At 39.8% G+C, this 26,912-nt stretch overlaps 1 protein-coding gene across 1 annotated transcript; it reads right to left on the reverse strand.

Annotated features, from left to right (window-relative positions):
• Positions 1-5,239: 5,239 nt before the first annotated feature.
• On the reverse strand, positions 5,240-26,912 carry LOC148373285 (organic cation/carnitine transporter 2-like). Its single transcript, XM_088352882.1, has 10 exons — positions 26,583-26,912; positions 20,618-20,721; positions 19,826-19,980; positions 17,308-17,479; positions 14,590-14,731; positions 14,418-14,512; positions 12,290-12,504; positions 7,500-7,682; positions 5,583-5,718; positions 5,240-5,358 (listed from the first exon to the last, which is right to left on the reverse strand). Exons 1-10 carry the CDS (start codon positions 26,910-26,912, stop codon positions 5,286-5,288), a joined length of 1,605 nt encoding a protein of 534 aa, XP_088209008.1. The 3' UTR covers positions 5,240-5,285.

A 26,912-nucleotide genomic window follows, 5' to 3' on the forward strand; every position in this document is an offset into this window, starting at 1 on the left:
CTTTTAAATATTAGATCGCTTGCTCCTAAAGCTTTACTTGTTGATAACATTATTCGTGATTATAAACTTAACTGTATCGGTCTTTGTGAAACTTGGTTACGCCCGGATGAGTATTTAGCACTAAATTATGCTTCACCCCCAGACTACGTGAGTAACCATGTAGCACGCATGTTGAAAAAGGGTGGCGGTGTCGCGCTCATTTCTGAAAAAACGCTCAAATTTAATCCTCGTACCTCTAATAATTACAAGGCGTTTGAGGCTCTTGTGATGCGGTCCTCTCTATTCTCAATTTATGTAATAACTGTCTATCGCACACCTGGGCCATACACAACTTTCTTAGACGAATTTGCTGAACTTTTGTCTGAACTAGTAACCTATGCAGACAAAATTATAATTATGGGGGACTTTAACATTGATATGAACTCCCCACTCAGTTCACTTACTGTTGCGTTTCGGTCTGTAATTGATGCATTTGGTTTTAATCAACTGGTTGATTTGCCAACCCATAAAGATGGAAACACGCTAGACCTGGTTCTGACTCGAGGAGTTTTAACCTCAAACATTATGGTGTTACTGTGTACTACCGTTATCTCGGATCATTATTTAGTTACATTTGAGGTGCTAGCTAAATGTAGCAGACATGGGGACTTGAGACTTAGTGACTTGGACTCGAGTCGACTCGAGTCGCTGTTTTTATGACTTGTGACTTGACTTGGACTTGGCAATCTAAGACTCGGGACTTGACTTGTGACTTGACTTGCCCAAGAAAAAAATACTTGGGACTTACTTGGGACTTGAAGGTGAAGACTTGAGACTTACTTGAGACTTGCACATGTGTGACTTGGTCCCATGTCTGAAATGTAGTGCTAAAAAAGCTGAAGGATTTAGCGGACGCAATATAAGCACTGGCACAGTTTCTGAGCTCTTTGAACTCCTTCCTGGAGCAGTTGCGTCCTTTCCTTCATACAATGGCTCGATTGACTCACTCATGAATGAGTTTAATACTACCCTGGCTAGTGTCCTGGATTCAATAGCGCCCATAAAGCTTAAATCACGTCCTAAAAGACGCACGCCATGGTTTACTGATGAAACTAGAACCCTTAAACGAGAATGCAGGAAATTGGAAAGAAAATGGCGCGCTACCAAACTTGAGGTTTTCCATCAAACCTGGTGTGAAAGCTTGTTAAAGTATAAAGCGGCCCTTGCCTCTGCAAAATCGGCCCACCTTTCGAAGGTGATTGCGTCTCAAAAGAACAATCCCAAAGTCCTTTTTGACACTGTAGCATCGCTTTCAAGGCAACAGACTATCGCAGATAGTTCGATGCACTCTGCTCATGACTTAATGGTCTTCTTTACTAAGAAAATTCAATGCATACAGGAAGAAATTGCTAAAGACATTATTAATACCACACATTAAAGGGCTGAAATCTACAGATGCACGACAGGGTGGCTGTCCAGGGAAATTGTCCAGTTTTAGTGAACTGTCACTTGGTGATCTCAAACAGGTGGTGAATGCGGCCAAACCGACAACTTCCCAGTTCGACCCGCTCCCAGGTTCACTTATTAAAAGTCTTTTTGGCGTCCTTGGACCTTCAGTTCTAAATATTATAAACATATCACTCTCCTCAGGTGTAGTTCCAGCAGCTTTTAAGTCCGCCGTTATTAAACCCACACTGAAACGACCCAACCTTGATCCAGAAATCGTATGTAATTATAGACCTGTGTCAAACATACCTTTCCTTTCTAAAGTACTTGAAAAAGTAGTGGCACAGCAGCTGAATGATTTCATATCCGAGAATAACCTTTTTGAATCTATGCAATCAGGATTCAGGGCTAACCACTCTACTGAGACAGCTCTGATCAAGGTAACCAATGATCTCCTACGGGCAATAAACTCTGGCGCTTCATCACTTTTGCTGCTGCTGGACCTTAGTGCTGCTTTTGACACAGTGGACCATAATATCTTACTAGAACGTTTGGAAAAATGGATTGGTCTCTCAGGAAACGTCCTCTTATGGTTCAGATCCTACCTCTCAGATAGGACGCACTGTGTTAAATATGGCGAAATGACATCTGAGCCCTTTAATGTTACCTGTGGTGTTCCGCAGGGTTCAGTGCTTGGCCCCCTTCTTTTCAGCATTTACATGCTTCCATTAGGTGATATTATTCGCAAGTACAATATCAGCTTCCACTGCCACGCAGACGACACTCAACTATATCTTCCGTTGGAGGAATCTCCCACACTAAACTGTGGAAATTTGGAGGCCTGCCTCATTGAGATAAAAGAGTGGATGTCACTCAATTTCTTGCGTCTTAACTCTGAAAAGACCGAAATGTTAGTCATTGGTCCATCTAAATGCCGTGACTTATTCTCAAAAACTGCTGTGAACATTGACAAATGTCACATCACACAGAGTGACTCAGTTAAAAATTTAGGTGTCATATTTGACCCTGATCTATCTTTTGAAACGCATGTAAAGAAAATTACTAGAACCGCTTTCTTCCATCTTCGTAACATTGCTAAAATCCGTTCAATACTGTCTCAGTCGGATGCGGAAATTATAATTTATGCGTTTGTTACCTCCCGTCTCGATTACTGTAATGCACTACTCTCTGGTCTCCCGAAGTCTAGAATCAAGTCTCTTCAGCTGGTACAAAATGCCGCAGCGAGGCTTTTAACTAGGACAAAAAAGTACGATCACATAACAAGCTAACCTGCATTGGCTCCCAGTTAGCCTTAGATGTGATTTCAAGGTTCTCTTAGTATTATACAAAATCATACATGGACTTGCTCCCTCTTATCTTTCAGATCTGATTTCCCCCTATGTCCCGGTCCGAAGCCTACGATCTGAGAGTGCCGGTCTTCTGGTGATCCCAAGAGCAAAGAAGTGTTCTGCTGGTTCGAGAGCGTTCTCCATCCGGGCACCGGTGCTGTGGAATGCTCTTCCCCCTGAGATCTGCAACCTCAGTGGAAGTGTTTAAATCTAAGCTTAAAACTCACTTCTACTCCATAGCATATAAATAACCTACTCTTCTCGTCGGCTGAAAAATAGTCTGTGTAATATAGTGTAATAATCTGTGAAGCCCTTTGAGACTCTTCGTGATTTAAGGCTATACAAATAAAAATGACTTGACTTCATATTTCTTGATAATAGCAAACTTTGTTTTATCAGTTATTAGGTTTTAGCTTCCCCCTTTCGCATCATTGCAGGCCTTTGACCCATAGAAAATAAATACATTATTTCATCGCCGAAGCACTTGAGATTCTAAACCACATAAAAAGGGATTGTGGGAGATAGTTAAGCCAATCGCAAATTGGCATTTCAACCACTGCATGACGTCAACCAACGGAAAATGGGCATCGTCGAAAGGTTACTCACAGTCAAACACTTAAATACTGCAAAGTTTAGATTATAGACATTTTTGAGAATGCAAACAAAAGTGTTAATTTGGTATTCGTCGTGTACATATACAATTCTTCTTCTTCCTCCTCGATTTATTCCTGACTCAGGGCTCGGCTCCCATACACACACTGTACTTTAAATGATGCGACTATAGTTCTACCCAACCAATGTGTCGCAACACCTGTCGTTGGGAGTCATGAGATGCCCAAACCCCCCCAATACCAACCCCCAATGCCAAGGAGGTAGGCAAGGGGTACCAATGTCGTAAGTCATTGATATGACTGCCAAGGCACAAACCAGGCGCCCTACCCCAAAGCCATCAAGCTTGTCTTTTCCTTTTTGTATGTACTCTGTAGGTATTTTTTGCCTATTTATCTTGACTGTCTCTATAAGGTCTTTACATATTTATCCTGGAATGCCATGTGTAATCTCATTGCATACAATGTATTACAACATTAATATCAATGACAATAAAGACAATTTAATTAAGATCAGGTAATTGTGTAATTTTGTAACTGTAATCCTGTGCAGTCCTTTGAGACATTTTTGTGATTAAGGGCTATATAAATAAATTTGACTTGACTTGACTTAAATAAACATAATTGTCTTTATTTCTATCGTATCCTAGTTTTAAACAAATTTGATCAACGCTGTTCACCAGGGTTCCAAAGACAAATTCATTGGCATGTTTATGTTGAATCACAATAAACATTATTTTGAATTCATGTTTAAGTATAATATTATTGTATCATGCACCCTGTTTTTGTGTGTGCAAATATTTAGTTGTTTCTTCTTGTTAATTAGTGGTTGATGTTGTTTTTAAGTTTTAATTCATTCATTCATTCAGTTTTGAATAGTGGTGGAAATTACGCAAAGAGGCGCTGAAAAAACATCTTATCCGGCATTGTAGAATGAAAACATTGTAAACTGGGACGATGAATGCCGGGGTTAGCTTTATAAACACGTTTTTTCTTTTTTTAAATATGAAGATAAAATACTTGACCTTTATAGTTGGTAAATTCAAGATTACTGTGAAATGTTCTTAAGTTCAAAATTTTTACGAAATGAAAGATACGAGTTTATTTTAGGATTTAAAGATTAATTTTGGATCCCAAACTGTACTCACTTGGCCAATGCGTTGCTACAAATATTTTAAGGGCAGTCAAAATCATCATCAAAACTCAAAAGGACGACAAAATTAGTACGAAATAAACAGAAATAATTATATATTTTTTAAATATTTATAAATGAATGGAAGAAAAGGGGGCAGTGCAGTGGTTACTGCGTGTGTGGCACAGTTCTGAGGTCATGAGATTGAACCTACCTTTGTGGAGTTTGCATGTTCTTCTCCTGGCACTCTGGTTTCCTCCCACATTCCAAAAACATGCATGTCAGGTTAATTGGTCAGTCTAAATTGTCCCTAGGTGTGAATGAGCGAGCGGGTTGTCTGTCTCTGTGTGCCCTGCAATTGGTTTAGTGTCCCCTGCCTACTGCCCGAAGATAGCTGAGATGGGCTCCAGCACCCATGCGACCCTATTGAGGATAAGCGGTGCAGATAATGGATGGATGGATGGATGGAAGAAAACGTAGACACGACCTGTCAGGTGAGTCTTTTTCGTGATTCGAACGCGAAACCGAAAATCAACCCTGGCTCAATGCTGTCCCCTGCAGCCTAAACATGGAAAATATGTCGCAAAGCCTATTTGAGGGCAACTACATTCATAAATAAAATGCAAAACGAGTACAAACACACGCATGCACACACAAAAAACCCCCAAAAAAAACAAACAAAAAAACGATTTAATGGCCTGAATACTTTTACAGACAAAATAAAAGCTGTTTTGTGAGTCATGATGAAGTCTTTTGGAGTATTGGTATTATTTAACCACCAGTGGAGGTCGCTGTTGCCGCAAGTTTGTTGTGTTTTGATGGATTTTTATTTGCTGTGCAGAATCTGTACGAGAAAAAAGAGCACACGTTGAGATAAAAATTCGTTTTAAGATGTTGGAAAAAATACAATGAATGCTCTGCAACAAAGACTACACGCCAGTTTCTTCCTCGTCGCTGCATAAAGTATATAATTGTGTACATTTTAGAGTAAGGTGAGAATATGATGAAGCTTTTTTTATGTGATTCTGTTAATGATTTTTCACATGAGATACCAGGGACAATACTTACCCTCGAATGGACTTAGTCTCGCTGATAAAGTCAGGAAGTTTGCAATTTCTCGTATCTGGCAGCAAGAAACCCAACAGAGCTGCAACGACGCTGAACGCACCGAAAATAATATAAGTCAGGATCTTGCTGTAAATTCCTAAAAAAACAAATAAAATCAAATAAAAAAAATTGCTTCAAGAGAAATAACGAATAATACTAAAATAAACAACACCAAAAGGAACCAAGACAAGTGGAAAGTGGAGCATTATTCATATACTTGATCATTTTCTAAATGTACTTATTCATCAATAAAAAATAAAGTCATATATATATATCTCATCTCATCAGCTGCACCCCTTATCCTCAGTTGGGTCCCGGGGGTGCTGGAGCCCATCCCAGCAATCATCGGGCAGTGGGCGGGGGACACCCTGAACTGGTTGCCAGCCAATCGCAGGGCACACAGGGACAGACAACTCGCTCGCTCATTCACACCCAGGGACAATTTGTACCGGCCAATCCACCTGAAATGCATGTCTTTGTAATCTGGGAGGAAACCGGAGTGCCCGGAGGAAACCCACGCAAGCACGGGGAGAACATACAAACTCCGCACAGTAAGTCCGGTAGCTGGATTTGAACCCACACAGGAGGTTCCCAAGACCTCAGAACTGTATATATATATATATATATATATATATATATATATATATATATATATATATATATATATATATATATATATATATATATATATATATATATATATTTAATTAGAATTTTATTATTTTTTATTTCCATATACCTGTCATGATTACCGATGTGATGCACCTGTGCCCGCTCATTTGGCTGCCTCGGACTCTGATTGGCTCCATGTCCCTATTTAAACCCACTCCTTTCTGTCACCTGTTTTCTGTGAACATCAGTTTATGCTAGGCAAGCCTTTTTCGACCCTGACTCCCACTTGTTTTTTTGCTCCCGGCTTCGACCGTTTTTTGATCCTGACCACGTCTACTCTCCTCTCCTGGCTTTTGACTCCTTTTTGACCCCGACAACGTTTTTGCAATCCTGTCCTGGCTAATGACCCGTTTTTCTGTTCCCAATACCGCCATCACTCGCCACGGAAATCCCACTTCCGCGTTCAGAGCCCAGCGATCACTGGATCGTGGGTGTAACCCTTTCCTTTCTTCCAATAAAACTGAGAGAAACGTAACGCAAGGTCCTGTCTCCGTTCTGATCCTGACGATATCGTTGAAATGTGAAGGTGGGAGGAAAAGAGTATCTTACATATTTGCAGGTGTATAGCATGCATTTCTGTGCAATTTTTGAAATATCAAGTTAATTGATAAACACTTATCATTTTTTTTTTTGATTGATATGATATTGCACAAAACAAATATTCTATCGCCTTTTCGTCCAAAATTTCAATATTTAAATACATTGGAGAGAAATTAAAAGTCCGATTCATTGAAAAAATATTTTATGTTTTTATTTTATTGCTTTAATTTGACTATTACTATGATCATTTTTTGTATCTATTTTTATATATATAATCTTTTTTTATTCAATTTCACTTATATATTTAAAAATATATTCTTTATTTAGTAATTGTTCTATGTTTTACTTTGTGTTTAAATGATTCTTTTAAATTATTTTTATTTCATTCATCATTATTATTTTTTAAGTTAATCTCTTTGATCAAACACTTAAAACTCTATTTAAATACACTCTATGGAATTTGGTACTTTGTTACTCTTTGCCGCCATCACTTGGCTCAAATCCATGATCAAGTCTCAGTCAGCTCAATCATGATGTGCGTGCAAGTATGTGCATTTCATAGATCGGCTTCAAAAAAACCCTTCTTTTTTCTTCTTTTTCAGGGTTTGAGTTTAATTTTTTTTTAAATTGTAATCTTCAGGTTATAACTAAGACGCCCTGACTCACCTAGGTAGATGACGTAAGGGCATATGATGGTGCCGACCCGCCCGGCCGTGGCCAGGACTCCCAGCCCCGTGTTGCGCACCACCGTGGGGTACAGCTCCGCGAAGAAGACAAAAATGAAGTCATAGGCCACCGAAACGCCCAATTTTCCCACCAGGACCACCACCTGGAACGTAACCGGCATGCCTGCAAAAATAAATGCATTTTAACCAGAAGAAAAAGTCTATTTTCTGTCTCGGCCTGAAGAAAAAACCTGAAGAATAAATGCTTATGAAAAAATAAGTGGTCACATTAAAAGTGAGGTGATGATCTGGCACGTCATTCCCCACTAGAGCAGTGCTTCTAAAATGATCTGACTTCAGGACCCACCATACAATTCTAATGTTGCAGCCCAAATCAAGAAAAAAATCATTTTCCTCTCCGATCTCTAGGCCAAAATCTAGAAAAGAGTACACATTTTTAGGAAACTCTTATTCCCAACTTTCCAATCACACATTTTGAAGGTTTAGTTTTATGTTATTCCATCCACCCTGCCATTAACCGCTTATCCTCAGTAGGGTCGCGGGGGTGCTGGAGCCCATGCTAGCCATTTCCAGGCAGTGGGCAGAGGACACCCTGAACAGATTGCCAGCCAATCACAGGGCACACAGAGATATACAACAACTGATTAGTTCACACCTAGAGAAAATTTGAACCAGCACATGCGGGAGGAAACCGGAGTGCCTGGAGGAAACCCACGCAAGCACGGGGAGAACATGCAAACTCCAAACAGGAAGGTTTGATCCTATGACCTCAGAACTGTGCCGCACATGCGCTAACCACTGCGCTGCCGTGCTGAGTTTTATGTTATTGTTGAGCTTTTATGAAGTTGAGGAAAATATTATGGAAAATACACGATTGAACGAAAAATAAACAAAAACATCATTCAAAACAATTAGCTAATGAGTTGATCGCCAAATATCAGGAACAAAAACAATTCCAGAATAGAATAACGGCTTTAAAATGCTGCCTTAGACTGAAAAATACAGCTCAGTGAATATGATTGAAAAAATGGGCAATTTAATGTTAGTCAGCAGCTTCACTACATAAAAGTATGGTGGAATTCTACTGTTCATGCAACTGCATACATTGTCAGTATGTATTGTATTCTGTATAGTATGTTCAAGTTTACACATTTACAGGAGATGTGAATACTTTTTTCTTTACACATTTAACATCACTCTCCTTAGTTTGTAAGGTGTAAGCTGGAAATGAATATGTATTTTATAGGCACATGTGCAAATGGTTTAAAAATTCCTTTCTTTATAAATCTCATTTAAGAGGCCATATGTGGCCCACGATTTGAAATGAGTTTGACAGCCCTGGCGTAAATGAAATTTAGCTTTCTGCTGGAATCAAGTCAGATGTTTTCAAATGTTATCAAAGTGTCTTAAAAAACCCATAATAATCAGCAAAAAGAAAAACGACTGCACACAATGATATTTCCTTTAAAGCAGGGGTCTCACTCTCAATTGAGTTGGGGGCCGCTGAAGCCATGGTCCTGGTGAGGTTGGGTCAAATGGGGTTTTCCGCAAAAACAGTGCTGATGAAACCATTCGGACATTCTTGAAGGAACAGTGTTTTATATTTGTCCACTAAATGTTGCTGTAATGTGTAGTGCAACCAATACTGAGAAAGAAAAGATGAAAACAAAAAAATGCAATTATCTCTCTCTTTTTAAAAAAATATTTTATAATTTTTCTTTTTCTGTTTCCCTTTTCCCTCCGTTTTACTTTTTGTTTTATTTCTTTTTATCCATTTTTCTCTTTTTGTTTATTTTGTCTTTTTTTCTCATTTTTTTTCCCTTAATTAATTCTCTTATTTTCAAAAGTAATAGGGTGCGTTTTGGTCACCCTTATTTGTCTCTTTCCGTTGTGCTTTTAGCACTCGTTTTTGGTGGCACGACAGAATACAGCGACATCTAGTGGGAAAATAATACAGACTGTCCCTTATACTTTCATACTAAGGCATAGGCCTCAATCTATCACCCTGGGGGTGCAATTGGCCCCCGGGTCGCAAGTTTGAGACTCCTGCTTTGAAGGGACAGTGATTGTTATTTAGTGCACCCTACTGGTAATTCTCTGTAAATTCATTATAAAATCCAAAAATACTGATTTAAATAATGACCGTGAATACATATAAAATTGCATTTTTTTAAATTGATTTTTTACATAACATGAGCTTCACGGTAATAGTTAGCCATCATGTTGCTATGGGAACTCGAAAGCTCTCGAAAAGCTTGACTGTTTGGTCACTTTGAGTCTCCGTAGTCTTTATTCGTTCTTGTGGTTTTTAGCACTCGTTTTGAGTTGCACTTCACAATGCAGCGACATATAGGTGTCAAATCATACACACTGTTCCTTTAATGTTCAATTATCTGCTTTTTTAATGAAATCCAAAGCACTTCATTTAAGTAGCTTTGTTTTCATTATAATGAAATCAATTTTGCATATAGTCTCCACTGTATCTACATTTGGCCATGCTTAACTAACATTTGCAGGATATTATCTTAACTAGTGGTAAAAAGTAAAATGAACCCACTGTTATTTTTTTTTCTTAGCATTTTTTTGCCAGGGCAAAGACGCGACCCACTTCTGGGTCCCAAACCACCAGTTGAGAAACACTGCACTAGAGGGTGCCAACCTGGAAGGGGTGGCTGGAAAGCGCCCACCTGCGCCTTATCTGTTTTCCCACCTGTACTTTATTACTGCTGCTTTTTATCTTGTACTTTGTTTGGACAATTTATCAGTTGTTTGAAAGAACTGTTTTGTTTATGTTGGTTTGTTACTTTGCATCTGCTTATTAACAAAAATCTAATGTTTAGTGCTAAAGATTACATTTTAAAACTACAGAGCTAACTATCTACAGTCAAACGGTTGAAATTTGTGTAGGACATTCAGTCTGTTCATCCCTGAAGTTTTTATTAGGGGCGGCAGTAGCTCAGGAGGTAGAGCGCTCGTCTTGGGATCAATGGTTCCTAGTTCGAATCCCGGCTCGTCCGTGTTACATGTCGAAGTGTCCTTGGGTAAGACACTGAACCCCTAATACCCCCAATAAGCAGGTTAGCGCCTTACATGGCTGCAAGGCCGCTATTGGGAAATGTGGAGCACATTGTAAAGCGCTTTGGGAAGTCATTGACTTGAAAAGCGCTATATTAATGCAGATCATTTCATTTCATTTCATTAGCCGCCAGTCCGACTTTGGCTAATGTTTGCATGTTAACACTAAAGAGCTTATTTACAACAATTTTTGCATAACATTCAGTCCATTTGTCCCTGAGGTTTGTGTTATCCCCTAGCCGGAATTTGGTCGATGTTTACATGCTAACACTGTAGAGCAAACTAGCTACATTTCAGCAGTTTTAACTTGTATTTTGTGCATAACAATAACTCCCAAGTTTTTGTTAGCCGCTCGCTAGGCTTAGGCAAATGTTTACTTGCTACAACTACAAAGCTCACTTACTACAGTTAAGCTGTTTTAATTTGTAATTACACATTGTAACATTCACTACATTTGTCCCTGATGTTTTTGTTATTGCCAGCCAGAGTTTGGCTAATGTTTACATGCCAACACCACACAGTTAACTCTGTTCAGTAGTTTTACTTCATAAACATGTAATTTTTGTGCAACATTCTTGAAGTCGCAAAGCTAGCTAAGCAGGAAAGTTTTATTTAAATCAAGTTTACAATAGTACATTTACTATACAAGTATGTCTTTTGTATAAGCTTATGTAAACTACCTCATCATCCTTATTATCATAATTTCCCTCCTATTCCTGTTTCTTGTCAACATTCACTGTCTTGTCCGTTAAAATCTAAAATGTGCCCCAAAATATGTACAGAGCTACAAACAATGAGACTTTAATCTAATATTATTTTTTAACTTTTACAAACATGCGAACGCGATTCGTTTGTTGCGTTACACTGTGCCAACTATCGCCATCATCATCATCAGTTCTTATCTTTTCTTGTCACTATTACTGTCCTGTTCAATAAAAGCTAAAATGTTCCAAAAATATGTACTAAGCTTCGTAGGTGCAAGTGTTAGCATGCAAACATTAGCCAAAGTCCGGCTATCTGCTAAGAAAAACTCCAGGGATAAACACATTGAATGCCACACACAAAGTATGTGTTTGCAGATTCAAATAGCTCAACTGTACACATTTAGCTCTGTAGCTCATAAAAGTCTGACTAGCGGCTAACAAAATCATAAAAGCAGAGGGACACACCCACTATTGAGATAATGTCTTGTTGTAATAAGCACATTAAAACTGCAGAGCTGTAGGGAATTAGCTCTGTAGTGTTAGCGTGTAAACTTTAGCCATAGTCTAGCTAGCCGCTAACCAAAACTTTGTAGGGAAGTGTCAACTTTTGAGAAACTGTTTTGTTAGAAAAAACTTGGCAGGGCTCCCGTCTTGTCCTCCATTTCATTCCTTCTCATGTGCACAACGAATAATAAGCATAAATGTCACGCACAAACTCTTCCCCAAGTGAAGGCAGGCTTCAAATGTCTCGCTTAACCATGGTTGTGACTTTAACACAACATTTTTCTTTCGAATGCTTATTTTTGTGTTTTATTTTTTTTTGTTTTCTTTCCAACAAAAGCGAAAATGTCGTTTGGGTCCTTTTTGGCGGAAACATTCTAAGTGCTGAAAATTCAGGTTTTGTAATAAATTCCAGTATTGATGTTTCTATCTTTTGGCCCTCAATTGTTGTTTAGACCTCACAATGACAGGGTTTTTAGGGTAGACAAACGGTCTGGGATGAGCTTAAGGACAAGGAGGGTGGCTCCTGAGGAGACGAGTGTGAAGAAGAGGAGTGCAGGCCTGGGGGCCCGGGTGATGATGATCCAGCAGGCCAGGCAGGCAACGGCCTCGGTTAAGGCCGAAAACAAACAGTTGAGGTAGATGTTGCCCTGAAGGTTGCTCGTGTTCAGTGAAAGCCCGTAGTACACCATTGAGTTGGCTAGCCTAGGAAAAATGAACAAACAAAAATAACGACATTTTGAAATCTGAGAATGATATTGGCCATTCTTAATGATCTTGTGACGTGAACATACAACTGAAATATTCGTCTGTGAACTTGAAAACAGTCCTTGAAAGGGTCCAATGAGTCTTCTGATGGAGTTGCAGACTGTTTCATTTGTCACATGGGCCATGTAGCTGTAGCCTAGAAGTTTTCAATATCATCACATCTCCATGACCTGGATTTTCTTTTCCAGTTTTGCAGTGAGAGTCCATTCGTTGCAAGCGTAGAGGAAGATGGAAGTAACCAGTGCTTGCAAGAGTCGGATCTTTGATTCAACGGCTTTGTTCCTGGGTTGGAGTCTGGAAAGAGCGGCTGTGGTTTGAGCTATCATGGACATGATTTCTGTTTCTGATTCCTCTTCTGATATGTGAGCTCCAAAATATTTAAGTTTGGTTACAGGTTCAAGCTCTTGGTGGTTGATGGTGATATTTGTGGTGATACTTGGGGGTTTGTTGGCCGTCACTTTCTTTTGTGCTGATTTCGACCCCATCCTTGGTTGATGCTTTTTCCAGGGAATTGAGCAGATCTCTGAGTTCCTGTTCTTCTCCTACCAATTGGGCAATATCATCAGCAAATCTGAGGTGGTGACTTTTTATCCCTCAATGCTGACTGTACCTTTATGTTGGTTCAGAGCTTCAGTCATGATCCTCTCTAGGAAGACGTTGACTATAGTTGAAGTGAATATGCAGCCTTGTCACACACCGACTGCGGTTTGAAAGAACACTCCAATTGTGCCATTGATCAATACCGCACTGTTGCGTTGTAAAACAGCTGTTCAATGGTCTGAACCAGTTTTTGGTCAATGTTGTACATCCGCATGGTGGCCCAAAAAGTGTCTTGCCATACTTTTCTTGAAATCCATAAAGACGTGATAGACGTTTCTTTAGTGTTGTTAAAAAGCTCACATACCTGTAGAATGCGCAGATTAAAAATATTTTCCGTGGTGCTGCTTCCCTCCCTGACATCTGCATGTTCCTCTGCTAGGATGTTTTCAGGCAGTGGTTTCAGTCTGTTGAGTAGGACTTTTAGCATAACTTTACTTGCATGACTGATGAAACTAATGGTTCTGTAGTTGGAGAATAGTTGAAGGTTACTTTCTTTGGTAGCATAATTACTAGCAACTTTGTCCACGCAGATGGCCACTGTCCTGTTTGCCAGATCTTTCTGCAAATTGTGTCAATACGTCAATAGTTTGCTACCCGCCATTATGTATGAGTTCTGATTGAATGTTGTCGTTTCATGGAGACTTTTCTGTCTTTCAGCGAGTTAATTGTAATACTTCTTCTCGGAGGATAGGGAAGTTGTCACTTTTCCCAAGGGTGGATTTCTTGAGGAACTCATGGAGACCTTTCTGTCCTTCAGCGAGTTAATTGTAATACTTCTTCTCGGAGGATAGGGAAGTTGTCACTTTTCCCAAAGGTGGATTTCTTAAGGAACTCGGTCTCCTTGCGATGGGTGGTAGTGGAGTTTAGAATAGTATACTGTCCATCTATATATGCTCTTTTTTTCTTCAGTTAGCTTATTCCTTGCTTCATCCTCAATAAGTAGAACTTGTTATAACCTGGCCTGGAAAAGTCGAGATTTTCACTTAGAACTGATTACATCGGAGTAAGGTTTTAAAGCATTAATTGATGAGAGGTTCTTTTCATATCTTTTGAGGCCAAAAAATAAGTACGTTTATGCGTAGCGTAGATGGCCTTACAACCTGTTATGGAAAAGTCGAGATTTTCACTTAGAACTGATTAACTTTGAGTCACAGCTTTAAAACCCTAACTCACTTTGAAAGCACAAAATAAAAATATAGTTGTTTTTAAGATGTTTATGGTCAAAAATAAGTGTGGGAAATGCACATTACCATATAAAGCACCCGATAATGGTGATGTTCCTAAGGTTGGTGGTTCGCATCAAGTCCAAGCACGAGTATGCCTGCTTCTGCTCGCCAGAGTTTTCCTGAAACTGCAGAAGAAAACAAAAAAAACGTGTTTTTATCATGAAAAATCATTTTTAATCGATGAAGCAGAACAGACCAAAAATTTGGCATCCTGGTCCGACTTTAAGATGAAGTCAGGCGGGACCACGCGGTTCATTTTGGCGGCTCGACGGAGAATTGATTCTGCCTCCTCCACTCGGCCTTTCTGCAAAAGCCAGCGAGGAGACTCGGGTATAACCCTGGTGGAGGTAAGTAAATGCATCGTTTCATCTCACGTGCCTCACTAAGCCAACCCAAAAAATTGAAAAAAAGGGTCCCTCCAAAAGCATTTGTAAAATACAGAAACCCCTCGCTACTTCGCACTGCAGTTATTGCTGGTTCACTTCTTCGCGGATTTTTAAACAAATTGATTTTGTCTTGGTTGTCATTTATAGTGCATTGTGTTCAGCGGGGACAGATTAAGAAGGGCGCTCTGTTGGGTGGGTGTGACTCTGCGTGCAGCCGTGATAGGCTGATGTGACTCACTGTGTGCGCGACTCTGATAGGCTGTGGTAAGCTGTCAGTCAAACAGCGGGTGGGTGCTGCCCCGTAAACATAGTAGGAAGCACCGCTTTTAGTGGCTTTTTACATTAAAAGAAGAAGAATTAAATTGGACTATAAGAAAAGTCAGAATAGCGCAAAGAAATGCCAGCGGGTGCTATGTGGATTGTTATCATGTCCGGGAATCAACTGAAGCTGCCTCAGGAGGGGAATCAAAAGCCTTGCTGTATGTCGGGCCTACTGCTAATGGCTAGGCTAACAACTATGCTAAACTACCGTTCCAATACCAGGTTCATTAACCATGAAACAAATAATATGGAGCTACAAAGTGGGAAACCGCTACATTTGGGACTCCATAATCAGCGCAGAAATCTGGCTCAATTCGAGGACACCATCCCAGCCATCTCCAGGCAGTGGGCAGGGGACACCCTGAACTGGTTGCCAGCCAATCGCAGGGCACACAGGGACAACTCATTCGCTCATTCACACCTAGGGACAATTTGGACCGGCCAATTCACCTGAAATGCATGTTTTTGGAACGTGGGAGGAAACCGGAGTGCCCGGAGGAAACCCACGCAAGCACGGGGAGAACATACAAACTCCGCACAGGAAGTCTGGAGCTGGATTTGAACCCATGACATGAACTGTGCCGCACAAGCGCTAACCACTGCGCCGCCGTGCTGCCCTCTTTGTTTATCAATAATTATAATTTTGTTAAAGGGATTATACAATCCTTTTTTTTTCAATTAGGCACAAGACATGTAGTGTTCTTTCCCACAATCATGCCCAAAAAAATTTCATTTGTTGCACGCGCTGTGTCTTCACCGGATGACAACAAAGAGGCTCCCTGTTTTCCCGCCGATCGGCCCCGGTTAGCCCTTTCTAGAAGCTGGTTTGCTTGCCGTGTCCTGGGTGGTTTAGGTCCTGTTAGTTCACTGTGCCAGTTCGTCCCATTTTGGCTGCTCGCCATTTGTTGTACTGTTGCTGCACCCGCCTGTGACCCAACACCTAGGCATTCTCCACAAAAACTACCAAAACACTCATGAACTTTTCGACTGTTTAACATGTAAACCAATATGGTGACTGGCTTGGTAGGGTGTTGTTGTTCTTCACATGATGTCTGAGCTCAGGAAGTCAAAGACGAGAAAGACTGTCTTCCAAATGCGTTATCTCGGAAAATACAGTAATTGGAATATACCGATGAAATAGGTATAGATATTATGCAATAAAGATGTACTATTTTCTCACATTTCATATGTTTTAAGATCCGGCTATCACTTTAAGGTCGTATCCTCTGAGTCGTTAATGACGTCATCTCGAGGTTAGTATAACCCTCTGGGGAATTTATGAAGGTGCATGGCTACTTTGCAGATTTTCACTTTTTGCGGGTGGTTTTGGTCTCCATAAACCGCAAAAAAACGAGGGATCTCTGTAATTCATCGGATAAATCAATGGAATAATCAAGAGCCTTCAGCTGGTACAAAATGCTGCAGCGAGGCTTTTAACTAAAACAAGAAAGTTCGATCACATTACCCAGATTTTAGCTAACCTGCATTGGCTCCCTGTTAGCTTAAGATGTGATTTTAAGGTTCTGCTGGTACAAAAATCATGCATGGACTTGCTCCCTCATATCTTTCAGATTTAATTTCCCCCGATGTTCCGGTCTGGAGCCTTCGCTCTGAAAATGCTGGTCTTCTTGTGATCCCAAGAGCCAAAAAGAGATCTGCAGGTTTGAGAGCACTCTTCAGTCGGGCCCCAGTGTTGTGGTGTGTTGCTCTTCCTTCTGAGATTTGATCTGCAACCTCAGTGGAACTGTTTAAATTTAGGCTTAAAACATACTTCTATTTTATAGTTTATGATATGACCTACATTTCCTGTTGACGATATCTGTGTATTAATTGTTATTACAACATCAGTTGCAGCCTGGTCATCGTGGAAGAGGAATTACCTCATGTGCGGTCCCTTCTCAAAGGTTTCTTCATTTTCCTCATGTTGAGGTTTTTGAGTTTTTCCTTGCCCTCATGTAGGTTTTAGATGAGGGGATAGTGTAATAATAATCTGTGCCCAGTGCAGCCATTTGAGACTCCTTGTGATTAAGGGCTATACAAATAAACACAACTTGTCTTGATTTGGCAAGACTAAAAAAATCAATACTATAAAAATAAATCAAATGAATAGAATATATTTAATAATCAAATCAATAAAAAAAATCAAATTAATAAAATGACACAACAAAATACTATGAGAAATCTGATTACGAGTGGGATAGAGGTACCTCCAAGCAGGAAGGAAGAGGAGTCCGGGGACGGCGCTGGCAATGAGCAGCATCCTCCATCCTCGGACCACGTACGCAAGCAGCGGTAGGAGGGCAAAACCGAAACTGAATGCCAACGGTTGGCTCAGTAGCGAGTACGTTAAACGAGCAGACTGGCCCAGCATCTCTGAGCCTGGAAGGACCACCAAAAAAAGACCTTCATGCAACCAAACCCCCCAAAAATGCACCCTCCCTCCCCTGGGGAGATGACGTCTAATGCAGTAGTTCTCAACTGGTGGGTTGGCAGGCTTGGGGAAGAATGAAATACATACATACATCATACCTGTCAACCTGTACGGTTATGCATTATTATGCACCGACTATCACGAAACGGCAAATCAGTCAAGTCAAACGAGTTTGCCGCGGTAGCCTCTATCTCTGTATCGTTTTTTTTTCCCGTTGCAAACGAAGCAAGCGGTTTGATGCTACTGTGCGCATGCGTCTGCCGCCTGAGGATTTACCATCATGCATCATTCCGTGGTAGTTGTGTAGTGAAAGGAAGTCCGTCTCTTTTAAGAAAAATGGCTTTTTCGGCTCAACTTATTAAAGGGAGCCTGCTCTCAAACGGTCACTTGCTTTAATGCATTATATTACGAATTATTATGTTGTACAAAGAAGTTAAGAAAAGAAGGAAGTATAAAAGGAGAAAATGAAAAAAGACAGGTTTGTGGTTATTCCTTGAATCTGTATATTACCAACAATAATTTAATGCAGAAAATGAATTAATAATTTGAATAAGAAAAGGTATTATTCTACTTAATTTGCATGTATTTTTTCCTTCCACAGTCAACATCCAAGCTACTTAATTTTTGAACTTTTTTTATAATAAACCTCATTCATGTCGACCAACTCAGTATCTCACAACAACATGTTAATTAACAATATATATGATATGACGAAACACGTGTACAATATAACATGTTAAACTACATAGATAAACACGTTTGAAAAAAAAGTAGAAAAAAAGATTATTTTGTATTTTGTAAGGGAAAACACGACATTTTGTCAGGGCATGGAGCCGTGGAGGTTGACGGGTATGATACATACAGTGGCAGTTCTACAATAGATTAGTCCCTGGGCGAGACCCCTCGTTGAGCACCCAAAGGTATCAATTAGACTGAACCATTTCAAGGCGGTGGAGTACTGTATTTCCAACGCTGCGGTGTCTACGTTTTAGTTTTTTTTTATATCTTATCTAGCATTTGTCATTATATTTAAATCTATCCAGCCATTTATTAAAGAAAAGAAAGTTTTAAAAAGGCTATCGTTTTTGGAGGGCCTTGGCTTGAATTTGGAGGTGCTTGAGTACCCCCAAAAACGGGCTGGTTACGCCCATGTACATTCATCTCTGTTAGAATCTTTATATAATTTTCCTTGGAATTAAAATTGTAAAGTGTTTAACCAATATACTGGAATTTCTTCCGAATATAAATGCATCATAAGAGATTGCTGCTGTTGCATTTATTCAAATTCCTCTTCTATGGCTAAGTGGTCTTTGGGTGAAAAACACCCAGGCTAAAAAAGGGACCCACTCCAGCCCTGATCTTATATTTGATCAATTTCAGAAAAATGCGCAGCAGTTGGCCTGTATTTTCAAAGTTGAGAAAAATTTGTGTTATGTGGAAGACAGAAACCACTGACTAATTAAGTTATGTAGAGTGCTGTCTTTCTTTCTTACTTTTTCTTTCTTTCTTTCTTTCTTTCTTTCTTTCTTACTTTCTTTCTCTTTCTTTCTTTCACTCTTTGTCTTTCTTTCTTCCTTTGTCTTTCTCTTTTTTTCTTTCTTTTCCTCTTAACCTTTCTTTCTCTTTCCCATCTTTGTCTTTCTCTTTTTTCCATTCATTTACTCTTTGTCTTTATCTATTCTTTCTTTCTTTTCTTTTTTATATTTCTTTCTTTACCCTTTGTCTTTCTCTCTTCTTTCTTTCTTTTCCTCTCTGTCTTTCTTTCTTTCCCTTTTGTTTTTCATTTCTTTCTTTCCCCTTTGTCTTTTCTTTCTTTCTTTCCCCCTTTGTCTTTCCTTTCTTTCTATTCACCTTTGTCTTTCTCTAGTCTTTTTTGTTTTCCTCTCTGTCTTTCTCTAGTATTTTTTTCTTTTCTTTTTTGTCTTTCTTTTCCCCTTTGTCTTTCTTTCTTTCTTTCTTTCTTGTTATCCCTCTTTCTCTTCCTTCCTTCCCTCCTTCCTTCCTTCCTTCCTTCCTTCCTTCCTTCCTTCCTTCCTTCCTTCCTTCCTTCCTTCCTTCTTTCCTTCCTTCCTTCCTTCCTTCCTTCCCTCCTTCCTTCCTCCCATCCTTCCTTCCTTCTTTCTTTACTTCCTTCCATCCTCTCTTTCTCTACCTCTATATCTTCCTTTCTTTTTATAATTTACTGGCCCCCTCGAGAATTGTTGTTCTACCTTCTGGCCTTCGAGCTCATATGAGTTTGACACCCCAGGATTAATGTTTTGTGTTTTAGAATGAAAACAAATAATTCTACTTACCTAAAACGAGCGTTGCTATGTAGCAGGCCACGTGCCCGACACCCCTGAGGCAATTGAGTGTGCAGAACATGACCCAGTTGACAGAGGCGGCCTGGATCAGCGCTGCTGCCGACTGCAGGCCCAGGGTACCGAAAAGAACGCGCTTTCGCCCGAACCTTAACGCACCGCCAGAAAGGAGAAAGGGGGCGCCGTTAGGAAGTTGACGCTAGAGAGCAGTTATTATCATGTTCTGTAATAGGAAGAGGCGATCGTTTAACCTCCCTGTTGAAAACTATTCCGTGATCCATTATCCCTGTTCGGTATTTTCTGCTTTTCTTTCTTTCTTTTCCCTTTCTTTCTTTTTTCTTTCTTTGCTTCTCCTCTCCTTTTCTTTTTTTCTTTCTTTTCTCCCATTTTTATGTTTTCTTTCTCAGTTTATTTCTCCCTCTCTTTCTTTCTCCCACCCTCCCTTCCTCTCTTTCTGTCCTTCTCTCATACTCTCCTTACTTGCTTTCTTATTTTCTCCCTTCTTTTGTCCCTCTCTCTCCTTTTCTTTTTCTTTCTTTTTTTCTCACACTCTCGTTGTCTCTCAACTCTTTCTTACTACTTCCCTCCTTTTTCCTCACTTTCCTCCTCTTTTTCCCACACTCTCTTTCTCTTTAATTTTCTTTCTTTTATTTTATTCCTTTCTTACTTCCTTGATTTTCTCTTTTATTTTCGGTGCTCCGTACTAGCATTGTAGTTGGAAAGAATTTAAGCCTTAGTATTTAAGGATTTAACGAAAAGGAAAAGCGAGCAACGGTTTTGACTTGCCGGTCTGAGAGTTGTCCGCTGACCAGCGATCCGAGCAGGACTCCCACGAAATAGATGGACGTGGAGAAAGGAACCTTCCAAGCGTTCTCGCAAACCAGCTCCCACTGAAAATCATGAGAGAACAATGTCGGAGTGACCGATCGGAAAGATTTTCTGAAGGCCCGGCTCATGTCAAGGTCAAGTTTGGGCTGGCTGGATGAGGAAAATAATTTGAAAATAAGGAGGTAATTGAGCAAGGAGATCCTCTAAGAGCATGAGACACTCATATGTGGAAGTTTCAAAATCACTTGAATTTAAATCTGGCATCTCCTTTCCCCCTCTGCATCCACCCACTTACTCCACTGTACCAGCTCAAGTCACATCACACCTAAGGGTAATTCAATTTCAGTTTTCCTATCCATGTGTAATAATTTCTCATGTCATTTGATCTTACATACGAACTTTACATGTAAGTAGTACTTTCTGTATACAGGGTTCGTATCCATTTTCATGGCCAGATTCAAGCACTTTTAAAGGGCTTTCAAAGCCAGTTTCCCTTTTTTTCTCCAATCATTGCTGCCTGAGCGATGCCCCAAGAGACCGCCATGATTTCTCAAGCCGTGAGTTGACCCGGTTTGTGTTTTCTCTTTTGAACACGCCTTCTCTTCCTACCAATGATGAGCGCCTTTTGTTTCATTCCTTTCTTCCCCCAAATCAAACTGTCAATGCTGCTCGTGTGTCTGCATTCAAATAGGTCTCTTTCATCTGCTGTGATGCAATTTCACTTTACGGTCCCCACCTCAGAACGGATTTATGTTGTATCCTGGGGTTCTACCCTACAGGTTTTTTTTCTCCTTTAGTTTTTCAGCAGTTTTTCCCCCCAATGGTTTATTTCTTTGTATTCCTGATGAGTTTATTTTTTTAAACTTTGTGCTGTGTTCATAAGAATCTTGCCGCCTGCCTGCTTGCCTGCTGGCCATATTCAAAAAAACCAGATCAGCCTGTTCCATGATACACAAAGTTCAAATAGCAGACTCACCAGTTTTTGCTGTCTTCAAAATTGCCTTTCTAGTAGAATGAGATAGAGGTTTGATTTTTAAAAATAATTCATTATTTATCTTGTTTTTTTCTGCACCGCTTATTCCATGGGTGTTTACGGTGTCGAACTCATTTCAACTCAGGGGCCAGTAAAAAACCCTTGCGCGGAGGCCAGCCTTTTTGAATGGAGACAAAGAGCGAAGAGTGGAAGGAAAAAGTCGGAGGGAAGGACAGGGGAGGAAAGAGAGAGGGAAGGAGAGAGAAGGAGATAAAGAGATAAAGAGAGTGCGAGATGAAATACAGAAGAATAAAGAAAGAGAGGTAGAGAGAAAGAGAGGTAGAAAAAGACAGATGAACATAGAAAGAGAAAGTGAATGAGAAAGATTGAAAGAGATATAAAATAAAGATAAAGACGGAAAGAGAAAGAAATAAAGACTAAAGAGAGAGTGTCAGGGAGAGGGAGAAAGAGAGAAAGAAAGAAAGAGAGAGAATGCATGAAAAAGGGAGACAAAAATAAAAGAGAGAAAGAAACATGGAAACAAAGAAATACAGAGTGAAAGCATGAGAAAGTGAGAGAAAATACAGAAAGAGAGAGAGAGAGAGAGAGAAAGAGAGAGAGAAAGAAAGAGAGATGGAAACAGAGAAAAAGAGAGTGACAAAGAAAATGAGAAAAAAGAGAAAAGGAGAGATTGAAAGAAAGATGACAAAAGAGGGAAAGAAACAAAAAAAAAATGAAAGAGAGAGAGCAGTAGAGAATGGAATGCACTTACAGTTGCTTTAAGGGTGGTACCTGGCTTTGGGGACATCAAGTTAAAAGTATAGCTCATTTTTCTCTTGCACTTCTCTCAGTATTATCTTGAGGGGCCTGGATTAAAACCACCTGTCATCCTGAATCAAATGCACATGTTTGAGGGCGTTAGCTGCACAAAGACGCGTGACCACCCCCATACAGTCAGTAAGACTTTAACTTTTAACATGGTGAGGACCAAAGAGCTGTCCAAAGACACCAGAGACAAAATTGTACACCTCCACAAGGCTGGAAAGGGCTACGGAGAAATTGCCAAGTAGCTTGGTGAAAAACGGTTGGATCAATCATGAGAAAATGGAAGCAGCTAAACATGATAGTCAATCTCAATCGGAGTGGAGCCCCATGCAAGATATCGTCTCGTGGGGTCTCAATGATACTAAGAAAGGTGAAGAATCAGCCCGTAACTACATGACAGGAGTTGGTCAATGACCTGAAAAGAGCTGGGACTATCTTTTCCAAGGTTACTGTAGTGTAGGTAATACAAAAAGACGTCATGGTGTGAAATCATGCATCGCACGAAAGGTTCCCCTGCTTAAACCAGCACATGTCAAGGCCCGTTTAAGTTTGCATATGACCATTTGGATGTTATAGAGGAATCATAGGAGAAGGTTTTGTGATCAGATGAGACCAAAATTGAACTCTTTGGTCAGGATTCCTCAAAGCGTGTTTGGAGGAAGAAGAATGAAGAGTACAGTCTGAAGACCACCATCCCTACATTGAAGCATGGGGGTGGTAGCATCGTGCTTTGGGGATGGTTTTCCTGCACATGGTATAGGACGAGTGCACTGCACTAAAGAGAGAATGACTAGGACTATGTATTGTGAGATTTTGGGGAATAACCTACTTCCCTCAGTCAGAGCATTGAAGATGGGTCTTGGCTGGGTCTTCCTACACGACAACGATCCGAAGCACACGACCAGGAAAACCAAGGAGTGGCTCCGTAAAAATCCTATCAAGGTTCTAGCAATGCCCAGCCAGTCTCCTGACCTGAATCTATTGGAAATGTGTATATTTATATATAAAAATGTATAGACAAATGTAATATTACCCATAGTGACTCGGTCAAAAATGTAGGTGTTATATTTGATCCTAATCTGTCGTTTTAGTCACACGTGAAAAATATTACAAGAATTGCTTTTACCACCTATGTAATATTGTGAAGATTCATTCGATGCTGTCCCAATCAGATGCAGAGGTTTTAATTCATGCGTTTATTACTTTTCGGCTTGATTACTGTAATGTATTGCTTTCGGGTCTCTTGATGTCTAGCTTTAAAAGTTTGCAGCTGGTTCAGAATGCGGCAGCTAGACTTTTGACTAAGACAAAAAAGTTTGAGCGTATTACTCCTGTATTGGCCAACTTGCACTGGCTCCCAAGTCCACTTAAGATGTGACTTTAAGGTTCTCTTATTAACATACAAATGTTTGCATGGACTTGCACCCTGTTATCTCTCTGATTTGATTTCCCCCTATGTTCCTGCTCGGAGCCTCCGGTCGGAAAATGCCGGTCTACTTGTGACTCCGAGAGCCAAGAAGTCTGCAGGCTCGAGAGCGATCTCCATCCGGGCCGCGGTGCTATGGAATGCTCTTCCTCCGGAGATAAGATCTGCAACCTCAGAGGAAGTTTTTAAAACTAGACTTAAGACACACTTCTATTCAAAAGCTAAGATTAATGCCCACCTCATATTTTGTATTGTCCTGTCTTTTTCCGACTGTCTGGCTGGTGGTGATATGAAGGAGAATGACAATTTGAGATGAGTCAGCGGACCAGCGTCCGGACCTGAAGCATGTCAACGCCTGCATTGACCAGCTGGCAGAGATGGGAAGCTGCGTCGTGGCCGTCATAGACTTTCTGGACTAGTTTACAGGCTGGGGGTGTCGTTGCTGTCATGCACTTTCTGGACAAATTTTCAACATGTTACCTAGTGTTTACTATGTTTGTGTACTGTAATGCTAAATCTATTTCACCCTTGTCATCCTGGAAGGGGGATCACCACTTGTGAGGTCCCTTCTCAAGGTTTGTCTTTTTCCTCATGCTGAGGTTTTGAGTTGTTCCTTGCCTGCATGTGTGTTTAAGATCATGTAATTGTAATCTTGTGCAGTCCTTTGCGACATTTTTGTGATTAAGGGCTATATAAATGAATGTGACTTGACTTGACCTAACACTAATTGTTTAACGTCCATATAACAGGTTATCTTGCGATTTACAGCTAAAACAGGCTCTATTGGTGTTACGCCTTGACTGTAAACTGAAGCCAAAGTTGCGTCCTACAGGGTTCCTGCAGCTGAAAGCAAGTTAAAGCTTTTTAAGAGTTTTTTTATCCCTTTTGAAATCAAATTTAAGACCAAGTCAACACACACATTTTAACAAAAAAAGATCACCACATGAATTAGTGCCAATTTTAAACAAATGTTTGATATAATTAGATTTTTTTTCTCACATTTTGGTCCGATTGAAATCTTTCCATCTGAAAATTTATAGCACTCTCCAAAGTTTTAGACACTGGAAAACTATGAAAATGATGTTTACAGTACATCACAGATTTTTAGTCAAAACTGGGCAGATAATAACTTTTCTGCTACATTAATGAACATTTTTACCATGAATCATGGAAAAATGACTTTTTTACTAAATGTTTTTAGTTCCAACAAATATAAATCTTATAGGTTTACGTTTTTAAGACTTTTGAAAATTGGAATTAAGACATTGTAATGCCATTTATGGCCTTATTTTTAGAATCGTTAATTTAATGCTTTTTTAAGACTTTTCAAGGATCCGCAGGAACCCTGTCCAATACATACTGGACCGAACACTGTATCCATCAGTAATGACATGGATTCCAAGGTCTTGAGAGTATCTCTGCATGAAGTAATATTAAAGTATTGCACATGTTATCTCAGAGCCATGAAAAGAGCCACATATGGCTCGGGTGCTTTAGGTTTCTGACTTCTTAAGGAAGGGCTATACAAATAAACATGACTTGACTTGTTGTTGATCCTGCGTTGGAATAACTTTACATTCTTTGAATTCTGAAAATCCTTGTCAACTGTCGGGCGTCCATCCCTCTCTCGGGCAAATGTCCTAACCACTCCCTTTACTGTCAATAAATACTTTTCTACAATCTTGATTTGCCTTTATATTGATGGGATGTGCTTCTAGATATGTTCTGGATTCAGAGGCATTTTTCTTATTTTTTCACATAGTCAAGTCATTTTTTTTGTGACGCCCTTCATCACAAGGAGTCTGAAAGGGCTGCACAGACCACAGAATGTCAATGCCTAATCTGTAGCTTTGTTTTCAGAACTATGCTTTATCATTCAGCCTGCTTTGTAATGTTACAGACTGTAGGCTCATGCTAGCATTGATATCAAATTCTTTGATTGCAAGTTTGTCAGATTGGTTTATCTAATAGACCTAGGTATAATAGAGTAGCCTCCACATTTTTGGAAATCGTTTTAGATAACTAATCTTTTGAATTGAATCGAATTTCCATTGTTGCCAATGTTAATAATGTAGTAATACATTTTATGCAACAAGATCAGACACGGCACTCGTGTACTAAAGACTTGAAAGAGAAAACAGTATAAAAGACTGTTGGGATAAATAGTCCAAAATATTTACAACATAGTGCTTGTAGACTGGCCCAAGTTGTAATCATAGTGATTGCATGATTAATAATAGTGCTTTGTAACAATAGTTTATTTACTGTGCTGTGTACACTATACAGACACTGCCGTACTTAAGAACAAGATAGGTTCCGGATGATCGTTCATAAGTTGAATTTGTTCGTATGTTGCTCCAGTGCTGTATTTTGTATGGAATGTATGATTAATGTTTATAAAAGTATGTTTAAGGTTTATATAAGTAAGTTTAAGGCTTGTATAAGTAACCTGTATTGTTTTGAAACTGAAAAATAAACGTTTAATAAAACAATTTGCTCTTTAAGCATCTCTGATGTTTTTTTGTGTGTTTTTTAAAGAAACTTGTTGCTTTAAATAGGCAAAATGTTAGTCCAGTGGCGTATTATTGTATTTTTTGCAGTATGCAATTTAGGAGAAAATTCATGCAATTGACCGAAGAAGCAAAATACAAGTTTCAACTAAAACCTACTTATTTTTTTGTGTTTTTATGCATATTTACCTCTGTGACAACAGTGTAGCTGCTAGGTGTGAAAATCCAACCATCTACACAACGATCCGAATCATTTCGGGTTTCCACCAAATCTGCTTCCACGCTGGACCGATAACAGCTGTCGGAACTGGTCCAATTCAAAGAATCATCTTCGCCGGGGTCCATCCAAGTCCGACAGACGTGAGGCGGCGTGTCGGCGATAAAAATTGACAAAATTGCCATGTAACCGTTTGGAATTGCTGATAAACTAAGCAGAAGAATCATGAGCGTCTGGAAGCGACCGTAATTTCCTAGGAAACGCAGAGCCTCATCAAAATCCGACCAATTCTCTGACGACAT

The sequence above is a fragment of the Urocampus carinirostris genome, chromosome 1 (genome assembly GCF_059441175.1).
Source record: "Urocampus carinirostris isolate Australia breed hairy pipefish chromosome 1, RoL_Ucar_1.0, whole genome shotgun sequence".
Classification (NCBI taxonomy): Eukaryota; Metazoa; Chordata; class Actinopteri; order Syngnathiformes; family Syngnathidae; genus Urocampus; species Urocampus carinirostris.